Raw genomic sequence first — 15,886 nt, forward strand, 5'->3', positions numbered from 1 at the left:
ATTCTCGCAGATTATTCAGCCATTTGGGGGCAGCAGAAGAAAACAAAGTCTTTTGGATCAATTGCCAGTCTAGTCCTGGCTGAATGAAATACAAATCACCAGAAGACCTGAATGTATAGGAGAAGGTCATCCCATAGGCAATCTTCATGGTCTGGAACCAAACCATGAAGAGCTTTAAAGGTAACAAACACTTTGCCCAGAAGCCAATTGGAAGAATGATATCAATATAGGTGTGATATGATCACACCCAGCTGCACTAATAGCCATCTAATGCATTATGCTGGCTTTTCACTAGCAGAATTCAGAAGGAATTTTAAAAGTAGAAATATAAAATGTCTCAACAGACATAAAATAATAATTGGAAATGCTCACCTCAAATCCTGCATATATTCCAGCACATACATTAATTCCTCCACCAGCTTTAGTAGGAATATAGTTTGTAAGAGCTATCCGCACACTCTCACTGGTGATCTGTTGCAAACCCGTCTGAATTGTTGCTTCATCATTGAATGTGACAATTCCAACCCAGGATCCCATTTCAATAATCTGAAGAAGCAATAGTTTTGCAGCTAGCCTCAGCCGATCAATGCGATTGTACTGCATGAGGAATAAGATGTGAAACAGTCTGTAAATTCCAGGAGATCCAAAAAGTTAAGAGTTACTGGGAAATGTCTTCATCTTAATTATAATTTGGTATACCAAGGTAAATCTGGATAGGAACTTCATGCAATGATAGTTCATTTCAGTGAGATATGTGTCATGTGTCACAGAAAAATATTCATAAAATCAACTGAGCTGGCCATGGGTTAACATCAGGTCATGCAAAGATGACATGATTGATATAAGATTGCTAGCCAACTTGTATTGCTGCTGCCTAATATTACTACTCTTGTTTGAGATGTAATTTGAATAAGATTCCTAATCTTTAAAAGAAAATAGCCGCAACATTTCAAATTAATAAAATTTGGATAATACAGAAAAGACAAAAGAAGATTTTAAAGAGTGAAGGGAAAAAAGAGAAGCCAACAACATATGCGAACATCCATTACTGCTTACATTTCTTTGCGTAAGAATTCCCCTTTATAAATCTTTAAAAGCCTTTTCGTATTCTTATTCAAATGTTACACTATTGCAATGAGCTGTTGTTTTATAGTATTATAATCTATCTATCTATCTATCTATCTATCTATCTATCTATCTATCTATCTATCTAAGGATTTCATCACATTAAGGCAATGAAATGGATGAAAATGTTTTGCTCAGTAGAACTCAGTAGAGTTCCATTTTTTTTAATTAAACGGATGAATTCCTTACTTTCACCACACTTCCATGCAATTTAGTATGTTCTCCAGACTCTTTGAGTAAATTTCTCACCACATTACAGATCTGAGGCCACGGCCACCACCACCACCGCCCCCAAAGCATTATTTGTTGAAAGAAATCCTCCTCTCCTTGAAATTTCAGCCTCACTCTGTATTAACGTGAGAACTGAGAAGTTTCTGATTATACTCAGTTTGTCCCTTTGGGATGCTGCCTAAAAGAGAGGAGGGAGGGAGGAAGGAAGGAAGAAGAGGAATTAGGTATTTCATTGTTATTTCTAGCATGAGGGAAGGGGGAAAAACTCTGCAACTTGGTTGTATGTGCTCTGGGAACAAAGTCTTATACACTGTATAATACTTTCAAAATCATATACAAACAAATTACTAGGGGATACTTGCATCATAGCGCAATTGCAGCCAGGTTTTGAAGCTACAAGGCTATTCAATGCCAATCAAGGTGGCCAGTTGCAACTTTCCCTCTTGCCTTGGATAATAATGAGATAATGCTTCAGGAACACTGCCTGGACAGCTCTGAAAGGCACTGGAGTTTAACTCAACTCAGTGGGCCTTATTTCCAAGGAATTTTATCTTGAAGTGACATTATCTAGGGCCCCATCAGCACTGCCATATAATGCAGCTTCTGAATCCTAAAAATCTGGATACTTGGATCACTGGAGAATTGCAGCCAGGCTTTGAAGCTTCAAGGCTATTCAATGCTAACCAAGTAGGCCAGTTGCTAAATTCCCAGTTGCCTCTGATAATAATGAGATAATGCTTCTGGAACATGGCCAGACAGCCCTGAAAGAGTTTAGAGTTTAATTGAACTCAGTGGGCCTTATTTCCAAGGAATTTTATCTTGACGTGACAATTGCAACAACCCCACTTGCCTCTGAGGATGCCTGTCACAGATGTGGGAGAAATGAAATCCAGTTTCTGAATCCCAAAGATTTGGATACTGGCTTGATAGTATTACCGCATCCAGGCTTTGAAGCAGCAGGGCTATTCCTCCCTCTTCTCTCTTTGGCTCTCTCTCTTTGGCTCTCTCTCTCTCTCTCTCTCTCTCTCTCTCTGCTATCAGCTACCTTCCTCCCTTCCTCCTCTGTCTCTCGCTCGCTCTTTCTCCCTCTCTCCCCCTCTCTCTTTTTCCCTCCATGACAGGGATGCATCCTCTGCCTTCCTCCCCCCTTCTCTCTCTCTCTCTCTCTCTCTGGAAGGGAGGGAGGGAGGGACCCAGAAAGACTTTATAAAGAAAGAAATTGTTTTGGCAACTTTCTCCATGAGGAAAAGGTAATGGCTACAGAACTATTCTTACTGGGGTAGGTGGTTTACCTCCTCCCAAAACTTCCCCTCCCACATTTTCAACATTACAGAAAAAGCCAAACTTCCAGACGATTTTAAAAAATCCAGTTCCCCACCATCTTCTGAAAAGTTGAAAAAGACTGCTGGCCACCATGCTTAAAAATACACAAGGAATGCTCTCTTCTACACTTGAAGCCAAACAAATGTAGTGGGAGCAGCCGCTTCCCGGATTTTACGTGTAGCAGCCAGTAGAATTTAGTACATGTGATGAAGTGGTAAAAGTCAAAATATGTTTATATAAATATATGTTTGTTTGTATGTATGTAGAATGTTTGATCCACAAAGGCTCCCACATGGCTTGATGGATTTGGACCAAACTTAGGGGTGGGGATAAAGAGAGAGAGATTGGCAGAGTATGATGGGAGATGTAGCCCGCCCACATACAGAGAGCTGTGTGTATCCTATTCATGATGATATGGACCAAACATGGTGCACATAGCCTTCATGATATGATTTTAAATGCCGGTGAGGTTTGGGGAGGATTGATAGAGAATGATGGGATTTGATGTCCACCAAGGTCATGGCCACCTATGATGGATTTGAATCAAACTTGGTAGGTAGGTATACCCTTCATGATCCAACTTAAAATATTAGAGAGGTTAAGGAGACATGATAGAGAACAACGGTAATTGAAATCTGGAGAACTGCATGAGTTTCATCCTACTTACCAACCTGCATCTCCCAACATCATTATCCATTCACCACACAACCTGAGAATGATGGGAGTTGCACCCCAACAAAAAGTCTGATCCATCTGACCAGTTAGGAGCAAACCCACCAATTCAGGTCTAGGTAGTTCAATACCAGTCAGAGCTGGGGCTGATGGGAACAGCACACCGCCAGATCTGTAATGGAAGTTACAGCTGGCCAGATCTGGACCTGATGAGAGTTGCAACCTGACTAGGTCTCACGCTGATGGGAGTTGCATTCCATCAGCTGTACAATTGTATGTATGTTCCCAATGTGCAGTTTTGCATTTTCTAATGGGACCATTCATAAAATCCAAAAACAAACAATGACAGCTTCTCATACATAGCATTACAAAATAACTAATCCAGGAAACACTGGCTACACAAACTATTATATTTTTTATTTTGTATTCATTGAAGATATTTTTGTATTTTCCCAGCCTCCCAGCCACAAGGTAATTAAGAAATAAAACCAGTTAAAACAGTACAAAGAAAAAAATGTTTTCAAACACATTAAAATACCCTTTAAAATGTTTAAATATAGTCTCAAAACAATGCTAAAATACAAATTTTAAAACTGGGCAATGTCATCATTAAAAGCCATGCAGAATAGTTTGGCTTATACTGGCTGCTGGAATCCTCTCCCCCCCCTCCCCGCACCATTCCATAACTTTCCATTGAAATTCTTTCCTCTCAAAACAGAAAAATATAGACTTACCTTAACCATACTCTCAGAAACATCAAGCACAAGACACAAAACTCTGTCCCGTGTTTGCAGCAATGAGATAGTGGGGCTAGGTGGAGGAACACTTCTTGGAGATGAACTGGCAAAATCTGCTGACTCCATAATAACTTCCCAGGTGCTTCTGAAGTTGCACATTTTGTTCTGCATATTTGGTGCCTTTGTGTTATGGTTTTTCTCATCACAGAACTGAATAACCTATATAAAAGACAAGAATAGTTCCCAATTACAACAGTATAGCAATACTTACTTTATGACAGACATTCTTAAAAAAACAATGATACAACAGTGGAAACTCTTGGTCATATCTATGGGGAAAGGAAAAACTAGACATGTTCTATGGATTTTTTTTTAAAGTAGACATACATTGATATCATCTCTTAAACAGGTGCAGTTAGTGGCTTCCATGCTGAAAGGAATTCTCTAAGGTTCTCATTACTATCTTCGGGAAGTATCCTAGGATGCTTCCAGGACGTTTCCTCGACGGAGCCCATCATATGACACAAGGCTACTTCTGGTGGGGCTGCTTACAAAATTATATGGCAGTGCTGAACCTGCCTTAGGCCCCTTCTACATTGTCCTTATATCCCAGGACCCGATCCAAGGTTATTTGCTTTGAACTAGATTAGATGAGTCTCCACTGCCAGATGATCTGGGATCAGATTATGGGATATAGGGCAATGTAGAAGCAGCCTCAATGAAGGACTTGACAGAACTTGGGGGATTTGCCCCTCACCATTTCAGTTTAGCAGTGGGAAGGCATGTATTGCTGGATAATAATAGAGGGGGGCAGGATGCATAGAAGAAACATAATCTGATAAGGAAATGTTTTTGGACAAAGGACAGCCTCTGAATATCAGGGGATATATGAGCTAATGCTTCCTTTCTCTCCCAGGACTGTAAACTCTGTGAATTATCACACAGGTGAACATACGATAGTCAAGACATTCCAATTATAATAATTTTAATGCAGAATTCCTTGAAACTTGGAAATCAAAGTTTCCTCTGGGGTAAAAAAAATTGGAAATGTTTGTGATCAATACATGCATGTAGAATTATAATCTTAGAACATAAACAACAAATCAATGGAGTAAAGAAAATCAAAACTCCAGATTTCTTGAATGCTTTCACAGTATCAGAATTAAGTTGTGGTATTGGTGCTGACATTAGTCATACTTACTGAAGAGAGACTTGGCATGTACATTATAGATGCTGATGTAGTTTGCTTTTTGTCTGGAATAAACTGACATCCACCCTCATAAAGCTGAGCTTTGTATTCGAATTTACACTTCCTGGTAGCTCCTGTGTTAGTTCGAAATATATTCTGTCCAGTGATTGCTGTTGAGCATCTAAACAATATTATAGAAATTGGTATTGTTAATGAATCATTAACTAGACTGTAGAATGCAGCTGATACAGGTACAAGCATCGTGAGATGAAACATGGCACTTAATGCTGTTTTGAATGAGCAGCCTCCAATGTTCAATTAAGATTTTTTAAAAGTATTTCAGAAAATACTCATTGCCCTACAGCAGTCATATGATGATATTTGTGGAGACCCTGGAATCTAAGGTCGACACTATCATATAATCCAGATTATCAAAACAGATAATCCTCATTGGACAGGATCCTTGGGGGAGTCAGAGCCACCACATGTATCCTAGACCCTTGTCCCTCATGGCTGATAAAACTTGCCAAAGGGGTCTGGCAGAATGGGTCAGAATGGTGGTCAATGTCTCATTGGTCCAAAGTGTAATTCCATCTAGCCTTAAAGAGACCACAGTAAGGCCTATTTTTATAAGCCATCTCTTGACCACTCATTAATGAACAACTTTAGGCCAGAGAACTGGCAGGGAGAGTGTGTCCCTTCTGGTTCTCTTAGACTTCTCAGCGGCTTTCGATACCATTGACCATGGTATCCTTCTGGACCGCCTTGGAGGAATGGGACTTGGAGGCACTGTGTCTCAGTGGTTCCATTCCTTCCTGCAGAGTTGAGTCCAGAAGGTGGTGCTGGGGGACTCCTGATCGACCCTATGGTCTTTGTCCTGTGGGGTCCCGCAGAGTTCAATACTGTCCCCCATGTTGTTTAACATCTACATGAAACTGCTGGGAGTAATCATCTGGCGTTTTGGAGTTCGGTGCCATCTGTACACAAATGACACCCAACTCTATTATTCGTTTCCACCTGATGCCAAGGATGCTGCCCTGACCCTGATCCGGTGTCTGTCAACCTTGATAGATTGGATGAGGATGAACAAATTGAAACTGAATCCAGACAAGACATAATATTACTGGTCAGTCGTAGGGCTGATCAGGGTATTGGGTTGCAACCTGTCACACTCCTCCTGAAGGCTTAGGTTCGCAGTCTGGGGTCCTCCTGGATTCAGCGCTGACCCTGGAGGCCCAGGTGTCAGCAGTGGCCAGGAGGGCCTTCACACAGTTAAAACTTGTGCACCAGCTACACCCATATCTTGAAAAGCCTGATTTGGCCATGGGAGTACATGCCTTAATCACATCCAGATTAGATTACTGTAACTTGCTGTATATGGAGCTGCCCCAGAAGAGCATTCAGAAACTTCAACTGGTACAGAGTCAGCAGCTAGATTGCTTACGGGGGCGGGATATAGAAAAAGAATTACCTTGCTCCTGAAGCAGCTACACTGGCTTCCAGTTTGTTTCCGGCGATGTGGGACATGGGGATTTCCCCTCTGCCCCACGGATTTGCCGTGATGCTCAGAGAATTGTTGGCTGCATTAGGCGGTGATGTGGGACATGGGGATTTCCCCTCTGCCCCATGGATTTGCCGTGATGTTCAGAGAATCCCCTCATTGTCGCCTGCATTAGGCGGTCATGTGGAACATGGGGATTTCCCCTCTGCCCCATGGATATGCCATGATGCGCAGAGAATCCCCTCGTCACCTGCATTAGGGATCTAAATGTGATGAGGACCTAAGTGAACATTTTGTGTATACATTTCCAAATAACTTCTTCATGCCCTGGACAACCTTTCACATCACATTCAAACTAGTGAGCCCAAAGCAAACCATCTAATGGAAAATATTACTTATATTTAATCAGATATGGCTTAAATATTCTGAAGACTTTAGATCCCATCCAATCTTGGAAGCTCAATGCAATCAGACATAGGGTTAATGTATGGAAGGGAGTCAACCAAGGAATAGCCAGTGCTATAAGACATGCTTTAGAGTAGTGGTTCTCAACCTGTGGGTCCCCAGGTATTTTGGCCTACAACTCCCAGAAATCCCAATGGGTTTTACAAGCTGTTAGGATTTCTTGAAGTTGAAGGCCAAAACATGTGGGGACCCATAGGTTGAGAACCACTGCTTTAAAGGAAGGCAATATCATGGCGACTTTTAGTATTCCTTGCCTAGAAAAAACATAATTCATGGTGCTGCCAGAAGTTGGAAGGTGACTTGTACATACATGCATAATCAGATATACATTGAGGATGATACCTTGTTGCTTCAGCCATATTTATTCCAGTAGTATAGAACGGGGCATCATTGTTGTTTTCATCAAAAACACCCCATCTGAAATGAGCCCACTCATGGACAAATGCTCTGCCTGTGCAGGATGACCAAAATAGTAATTGTAACAATATTTAGAATATAAATGTATTTGTATTTTTTGCCAAAAGATTTACAGTAACATTGGAAATATTTTGCAATCCTTATTTATGACCAAACCTTCTGTACTCCAGTACTTAGCATTATAATAAGAATTACTAATAATGTATTATTGCTGGGATAATTTTCCATCTACATCTTCTATGGGAGTTTGGAGCTCCACTTACAGTCAAATAATGCAGTGTAAATCATTGTAAACTAATATAATGCCATTCAATACAGCTAAGCTGCAATATATGAGTCCACACTGACCATATAATGCAGTTCCAAATTGTAATATATGGAAGTGTAGATAGGGCCATAGCTAAACCCAAAAGAATACGGGCATTTTAAAGGAGTATCACATACTGGTACAGTACAGTCTTACTTATCCAACATAAACAGGCCAGCAAAACGTTGGAGAAGCAAAGATGTTGGATAATAAGGAGGGATTAAGGAAAAGCCTATTAAACATCAAGTAATGTTATGATTTTACAAATTAAGCACCAAAACATCATGTTTTACAACAAATTGATAGAAAAAGCAGTTCAATACACAGTAACGTTATGTAGTAATTACTGTATTTTTTAAAATATGTTTTTATTGTAGATACCAGCGAAACAACAACAAAATCCATTAACATACCCATCCAATCACATATTCTCGGTAACATTACACTTGCTAGTTCCACTTTTATCTCCCATTTATGTCAAGCAGTTTTTCACCCCTCCCCCCTCCCCCTCTTACGCATTAAGCACGTTGGATAATACAGAACATAGCATAAGCAAAGGATGGATAAGCAAGACTCTACTGTACTATGAACTCTGGCAACTCCTGGATTTTTAGTAGTATTGCTGCTGAGGGGACTTTTGAAGATGCATAAATGCAGTCTACCCTCTGTAACCATGGGTTCTGTATCCATGATTCAATTATCCAGAATTTGTAAATATTCCAAAATAAAATCCAAAAAAAATAAACCTTGGTTTAACTTTAGAGTTTTTCTTGCTTTTTCATACTACCTCTAGATCCATAAATGTCCTGCAAACTGTCATTTGTCATGAAATTAGATGTGAAATGAATGTACCGTCCCATTTCCCCACACCCTCCATACTGCAAGCTATAAGGTTCATCGCCATATTTCAAGGAAGGATCAGCCACGATGACATCAGCCTAAAATAAAAAGGAGCTGTTTTAAAGATGACCTAGAAAAGAAATATGAACAGCATCTTAACATTTGATATTAATGTCATGTGGCCACTTTGGTAGAACATTCACAAAATTTAAAGATGTATTTATATTAAAACCCAAATCACACTTCCTTTATATGAAAAGCATTAGAATATAAGGAAAAACAACTGTTATGCAATAATTGCAATGGGGGAGAAAACTCCGATGGAAAGCCAGCAGATCAAGCTAAGAGTAGACCTATTTCAGATTCATTTCCTTTAACTCATTGCAAAACTGCCGTATCTATATAGGTACATAGCTGGTTAATACATATCTACATAGTCAGATGAGCTCTGCATCCTGCTTGCAATACTAAAACATTTCCTTGATGGATACGGTCAGAGATTTGCTCTCTAGCAACTATATTCAAAAGCATACTGGCTCCGTACGTGAAATATATCTTCAGGTAATATGACCAGACCTATTGTCCATAAATTTCTCTAAAGCAGTGGTTCTCAACCTTTGGGTCCTCAGGTGTTTTGGCCTACAACTCTCAGAAATCCCAGCCAGTTTACCAGCTGTTTGGATTTCTGGGAGTTGAAGGCCAAAACATCTGGGAACCCACAAGTTGAGAACCACTACTCTAAATTTTAGGCAATGCATTTTAAAACTACTGATGTTCATTACTCTTTGAAAGAAATGCATAAGGCACTCCAACATATGTTTACTCAATGAAAGTTTGTTTCACTAACTCCACATGAGATTGCAACTTCACATTATGTTTTTTGTCTTCAAAAACAATTTTTTCACCTTTCTTGCTTAGTTTCTCCATACCTCACAACCTTTGAGGATGCCTGCCATAGATGTGGGCAAAACGTCAGGAGAGAATACTTCTGGAACATGGCCATACAGCCCGGAAAACATACAACAACCCTGTGATCCCGGCCATGAAAGCCTTCGATAACACAATTTTTTCACACTCACCTTTTCATAGAATTCTTTGGAAACTCTTTTATATTCAGGTTTTGTTGTCCATGTTGAAGGAATGACAACTTTTACAGTCTTGAAATAAAATCTTTGGTTTGTAGCATAAAAGAGATAATTGGATGCCTCTTTAAACATGTCCTAACAAACAAGCAAGCAAGCAAATGAAAACACACACAAAGTATAGTAAAATTATTTTATATATTCAATAGCTACAAGTTCTACCACAAACTGGCAATCTGCCTTTTGATATATAGAATAAAGATATTGACTGGAATCCTGTGTCAACTACAGAGATAAGTAACTTGTTCGGGTCGAATCCCCATCCCCAACCTGATGGAAACCTCATTTACCCACATGCTGATCTCCAGCAGAATGAATATCCTTTTGCCTGAGTATGTGATGCCCAGTAAAGCAGGTCTGAGTGGAGTAGTTACTATCCTGACAATGATTTCACATCATAAATAAAATTAGGAATATGGAAGTTATGAATGGGTAAATCTGATTAACCATTGTGTCTTCATGATCACTACTTAGTTATTATTGTCATTATTGTAATTAATTCCCTACTTTGCTGGGCATCAACTACATGGGAAGAAGAAGAAGATTAAGGCCCCTTCTACACTGCCTTATATCCCAGGATCTCGTCCCAGATTATCTGATTTAAACTGGATTATATATCTCCACTGCCAGATAATCTAGGATAAGAAGATATTATGTGATCAGATCCTGGGATATAGAAGCAATGTGGAAGGGGCCTGATTTTATATCAATCAATGCATTTCTTCCTATTAGGCCAGGCCAGGCCAGGTCAGGTCAGGTACTCAATAAAGTATACTTAAGTATATGTACATAAAGACTTTGACAAACCTGAATGGAACTTCCTTTGTAGTGATTTAAATAATACGGATATAAGTTTTTTCTTTTTAAACCATCTTGAACAGCTTTGGATTCATGTCAACAATTCTTACGAAACAGGTGATTTTTATTTATCCAGGGTTACTAAAAGGAATGTCGCTTGTTTCTGCTTCTTTACAATTGGCCTTGAGCCATTAACTGAATTTATTCACAGAGGGTCACAGAATTCTGGAATCATCTATAAGTTTAAATTTAGCTTTCAAATCAAATAAATACTTATGGACTCAATGCCTTGGGTGGTGGGCCGTAGTGTTTGGGGAGGACATTGGCAGGGGTTGGGGATACATGTTCATGGTGCTCCCTATAACCTGCAATGTCCTAGGCGGAAGTGACTTGGTGGCTCTTCAACACTGAAAACTATAGCCTGTTTGTGGAGGTGGGAGGCTGTCTGTGTAAACAGACATCTCTGCCACGTACACACTTACAGATTTCCACTTTTATTATGTGTATAGATATACTGCTTCTTTTGCTGATGAGATTGCAATGCAGACTGTGGTTGTGGGATTTTTTTTTTTTGCAATAAACATAATTGCACAACATGATAAATAATGAAAGGCAGAACCTCCACCTTATTTTCCTTTATTCACATATTAGAAAGTGCTATTGCTCTTCATACACGGAGACAGATTTTCTGATCAGAAGACTTGTCTGTATCAATGAAACGTCTCCAGATGATTTCCCTTAAGAAAGTTACATCCCATGTAGAGAGCAATAGAACTAACTATGGAGTGAATGGGATAATGCCCCTTTCTTGTATGTTTACAAATATACTTGATTTATACCTAAAGCTTGAATTGTTCCCAAAATACAAATAAAAATACAATATAATACTTGAGGTTATGAGGCCCGTGCCCTTTTTATTGGCTTTTCTCCTCTGCCTGTCAAAGCAGCCTGTGGCACTCAGGAATATAACAGATAATTCCTATCCTGAAAGTAAGTGGTGTGAAAACCTATCCCTGCAAAACTGTTTAAAGATATCATATTTACTTATGATATTTTTGTATCACCTCTCAACCCACCAGGGCTTCTGTACTACTCAGACAGTACAAAACAATCACATGTTTTAAAACACAATAAAATGTTCTTTATGAACTTTTAAAACAATCTAAAAACAATTCGAAAAACTGTTTAACATAATTTTTGACATTAAAATCCATGTGGAGCTGTTTGCAGGAAGCTTAAAAGAGAGAGCCAGGATAATTTTATTGGGTATGGATTTCCATAGTTGAGATGCTGCTGCAGAGAAAGTCCTGTTATGTGTATATATTAACCTAACTTCATTTTATCATTTATTGGAAACTTACAAGACTGTCTCTGAAAATCTCAAATTTTGGCAGGCTTATATGGGTTCAGGTAGAGACCAATAAAGCAGGTTTTTATTGGTAAGTATTATAACTTTTATAACTCTACTTTTCAAGCTAAAAAATTGAAATCCAGCAGTCATAGTGTGCCACATACTTATTAAATATACCTGTTATTAGGAAAGCTTGAAAGTAAAATGTTTGTACATTCACCTAGAAGCTGGGCTGAATATCTGTCAAAGTAGTTTGGTTTATTTCCCCTCATAAATTGGCATTAAGTACAAGAAATATAGTTCTGATATACTAGAATTGCCTGGAGATAGAACTTTAAAATTAACATTTAAATACCATACAGAGTAATATTGGAGAATATAGGTAAAGGTAAAGGTTTTTCCATGGCATTAAGCCTAGTCATGTCTAACTCTGGGGGTTGGTGCTTATCTCCATTCCTAAGCTGAAGAGCCGGCGTTGTTCATAGACACCTCCAATGTCATGTGGCCAGCATGACTGCATGGAGTGCCATTACCTTCCTGCCAGAGCGGTACCTGTTGTACTACTCACATTTGCAAGTTTTCGAACTGCTAGGTTGGCAGAAACTGGGGCTAATGGCAGGAGCTCACCTCACTCCCCAGACGTGAACTGCTGACCTTTCAGCCAGCAAGTTCAGCAGCTCAGTGGTTTAATCTGTTGCGCCACCAGGAGCTTATCAGAGAATATAAACCAGCATAAACAAAACTACATACAAGAAAGAAGTCTGGGGAATTTTATGAATTTTTAGTGCACTTAGCATGAAAGAAACAGTATTTCCCAGTAAGAAACTGAAACTGGGCTTGGGCTGTGGCGCAGGCTGGAAAGCAGCTACGATGAAGCACTGCAATGACTCACTCTGACCAGGAGGTCATGAGTTCGAGGCCCGCTCAGAGCCTATGTTTGTCTGTCTTTGTTCTATGTTAAAAGGCATTGAATGTTTGCCTATATGTGTAATGTGATCCGCCCTGAGTCCCCTTTGGGGTGAGAAGGGCGGAATATAAATGCTGTAAATAAAATGTAGATATGTGGTTACAGAATTCAAGTTAAATTTTACATGTATATTACAGTTTAGCAATATCACTAAGTTGCTAAGTTAATAATTTCACGAACTTACCTTAATGTTGTCAACTATTTTGTGGTCTTCAAGTTCTGTAGGGCTAATTGCAATAACAATATCTTCAAAGCCACCATTGTTGAGTTTCACCATAGTTCCTGTTACTTCATGGAAAAACACCGTTAAAATAAGCCACGCACAGAGCCCCATTTTGCTTGTGCCACTTGTCCCAGCCTCACAGGCAGGAACAATAGCACCATCTATGCCTAAGTGCACAAAAGGAATTACCTTCTGATTTATGAGTAGACTTTGATCTGTCAAGGGATCTAGCCGTTTCTTACTATAACCTTAGATTACATGATAACAGCCAGATCTCAAACGTTTTCCATGGGATAATTAGAATGCTCGTTTTAATGATCTGCAATCTAGAAAACACACTGCATTAAAAATATCACCATGACAGTGTGGTTTTGTTTATTTAAGGTGCTCTGAACAGGAGACTTTTCAATGTGATTAAATGAAATTTATTTACCATCTATTTTTAACTGCTGAATTACACCTGGAAACAAATGTGATAGAACGTAATCGTTGCAAACAGATATTGTGCAAACAAATGTTAAAATTATGGGAATGTATTATAACAATTCTGTTAATTATGTGTGGTAAGAAAACAGATGTCTCATAACCTAACACAAAACAATGACTGGAAGAATTCAGGCAAGATAAGAAGAAAGTCAACATAATCAAGAGTGAAAGATTTTTCATATTCCCAGGTGAAATGCAAATCTGGTCAAGCAAGAAAAAGTGAGATACAATGCTAATATTTGTGAGACAAAAATAAACTTGGTTACGTCATAGACGTCCATCTCTTCCTGTAATAACTAGCAGTGTGAATAGTTAAGGGATGTCATTCAACACTAATTTTCTTGCTGAAGGAAAAAATGAGAATTTTAGTAATTTTTTTCTCCTCCTGCAAGAAAGGCCCTTTCCACAAAGCTGAAAAAAATCCGATATTATCTGCCTTGAACAGTATGGCAGTGTGGACTCAGATAACTCTATTCAAAGCAGATATTGAGGGATTTTCTGCATTGATATTCTGGGTTTTGTGACTGTGTGGAAGGGCCCAAACACTTCAAAACCACACAATTTTCAAAGCCTATTATCAGTGTAGGACTTTCTGTAAAATTTAAATGTGATTGCTCTGCACAAAAAACACTTTCTGCATAGAAATAATGGTTGAATGTGTTGTCAAAGGCATTCATGGCTGGAATCACTGGGTTGTTGTGAGTTTTCTGGACTGAATGGCCATGTTTCAGAAGTATTATCTCCTGATGTTTTGCCCACATCTATGGTAGGCATCCTCTCAACCTCTGAGGATGCCTGTCATAGATGTGGGCGAAACGTCAGGAGATAATACTTCTGGAACATGGCCATTCAGCTTGGAAAACTCACAACAACCCAATAATGGTTGAATTCTAGATTATTTAGTCACATACAAATCTTCGGGTGCCTAGCATTACAACACAGATACACTCCTAGTTCAGAGCGAAGTAGCATCTCTCAACCTAACCCCACTAAACCTGACTTACTAAGCATCAACTACTTGTATATTTATATTTTTCTCAGACTAGATGTATACTGTAGGTTGTGTTTATATTGTCCATTTTGATAAGGCCAATTGGCTGATCAATAAAAGTCGTTTTGTTTGTACTAAGCCTCAACAGCTGCATTCTTGCATTTTGTAGTGGAGGGAATGAATGTATAGGGAATCATAAACTGCATCCAGTCCTGATTTTTTAGGCAGCAAACACTGAAAGCAACAGAGATATGTTCTGCTGTCAATCGGGATGCAGCAGACAGATCTTCCTACTCCCCTCCTGTGATCAGTCTTCAGAGTGGCAATGAGAAGCAAGATCCCTGTCAAAATTCCTCCTTGCTTGCAGGTGGAGGTGGATGGGAAAAGAGATCTACTGTATCCCAATTGATGGGAGAAGAGCTTGTGAAGAGCAAAACTATATTGGAGTACAAAGAGTATATCAAAGTACTATTTTAATGTTTAATTATTATTGATTTTCATTTTTAAAAGAATGTAGCATTAATCATTTCGAGAAAAATATTGTGTAGAAAATAAAACCGTGCGGGTTAAAATGTTAAAGTGCACATGTGGTGAGAAAAAAACAATGCACAACATCAGAATCCAGCTATCTTCATGGGCACAGATGGAGAGGATTTCAAAATAACTGACTAGGGTATAAGCACCTAATAGAGATGCTTTTGTTCAGAAACATAAAAAGAATTATTTCCTTTTAGCTTTAACAATGAATGCTTCTCATAATTCCCCATCATTTATGTTACAGCACAAATATAAGAACTTTGATACTATAGACTGAATGGTGTTGCAACAGAATTAATGAGAACTTTGATACGGTGGAATTAATGAATAGCTTGCATTTACTGTAAGAAAATAAACCTTTGGACAGGAGTGCAAATTTTGCATGGGCACAGATGTTGCTGAAAGAATAACTGATATATGGCAATATAGCTAAAGTGAAGCAAACTGAGTACCTCTTGGGTTCGGTCACTTAAACAATTATAAATCTACCGAACAGTAGTATTAAGGACCACGGTACTGCAGCGGGTTAAACTGCTAGCTGCAGGAAATCTGTCAACCAGATGGTTAGCAGTTCAAAGCCGTGA

General features: G+C 38.9%; 1 protein-coding gene across 1 annotated transcript in view; it reads right to left on the reverse strand.

Annotated features, from left to right (window-relative positions):
• The window catches only part of LOC100556386 (calcium-activated chloride channel regulator 3A-1), a 27,640-nt gene extending 14,064 nt beyond the window's left edge, over window positions 1–13,576 (reverse strand). Inside the window, exons 1-7 of the mRNA XM_062978050.1 lie at window positions 13,250–13,576; window positions 9,887–10,027; window positions 8,755–8,905; window positions 7,586–7,694; window positions 5,290–5,458; window positions 4,086–4,307; window positions 373–597 (exon numbers count right to left, since the gene is read on the reverse strand). Coding sequence (XP_062834120.1) covers window positions 373–597; window positions 4,086–4,307; window positions 5,290–5,458; window positions 7,586–7,694; window positions 8,755–8,905; window positions 9,887–10,027; window positions 13,250–13,399 — 1,167 coding nt within the window. The 5' untranslated portion in view covers window positions 13,400–13,576. The remainder of the gene's footprint in view (window positions 1–372; window positions 598–4,085; window positions 4,308–5,289; window positions 5,459–7,585; window positions 7,695–8,754; window positions 8,906–9,886; window positions 10,028–13,249) is intronic.
• Window positions 13,577–15,886: the final 2,310 nt, after the last annotated feature.

The sequence above is a fragment of the Anolis carolinensis genome, chromosome 4, assembly GCF_035594765.1.
Source record: "Anolis carolinensis isolate JA03-04 chromosome 4, rAnoCar3.1.pri, whole genome shotgun sequence".
Taxonomy (NCBI): Eukaryota; Metazoa; Chordata; class Lepidosauria; order Squamata; family Dactyloidae; genus Anolis; species Anolis carolinensis.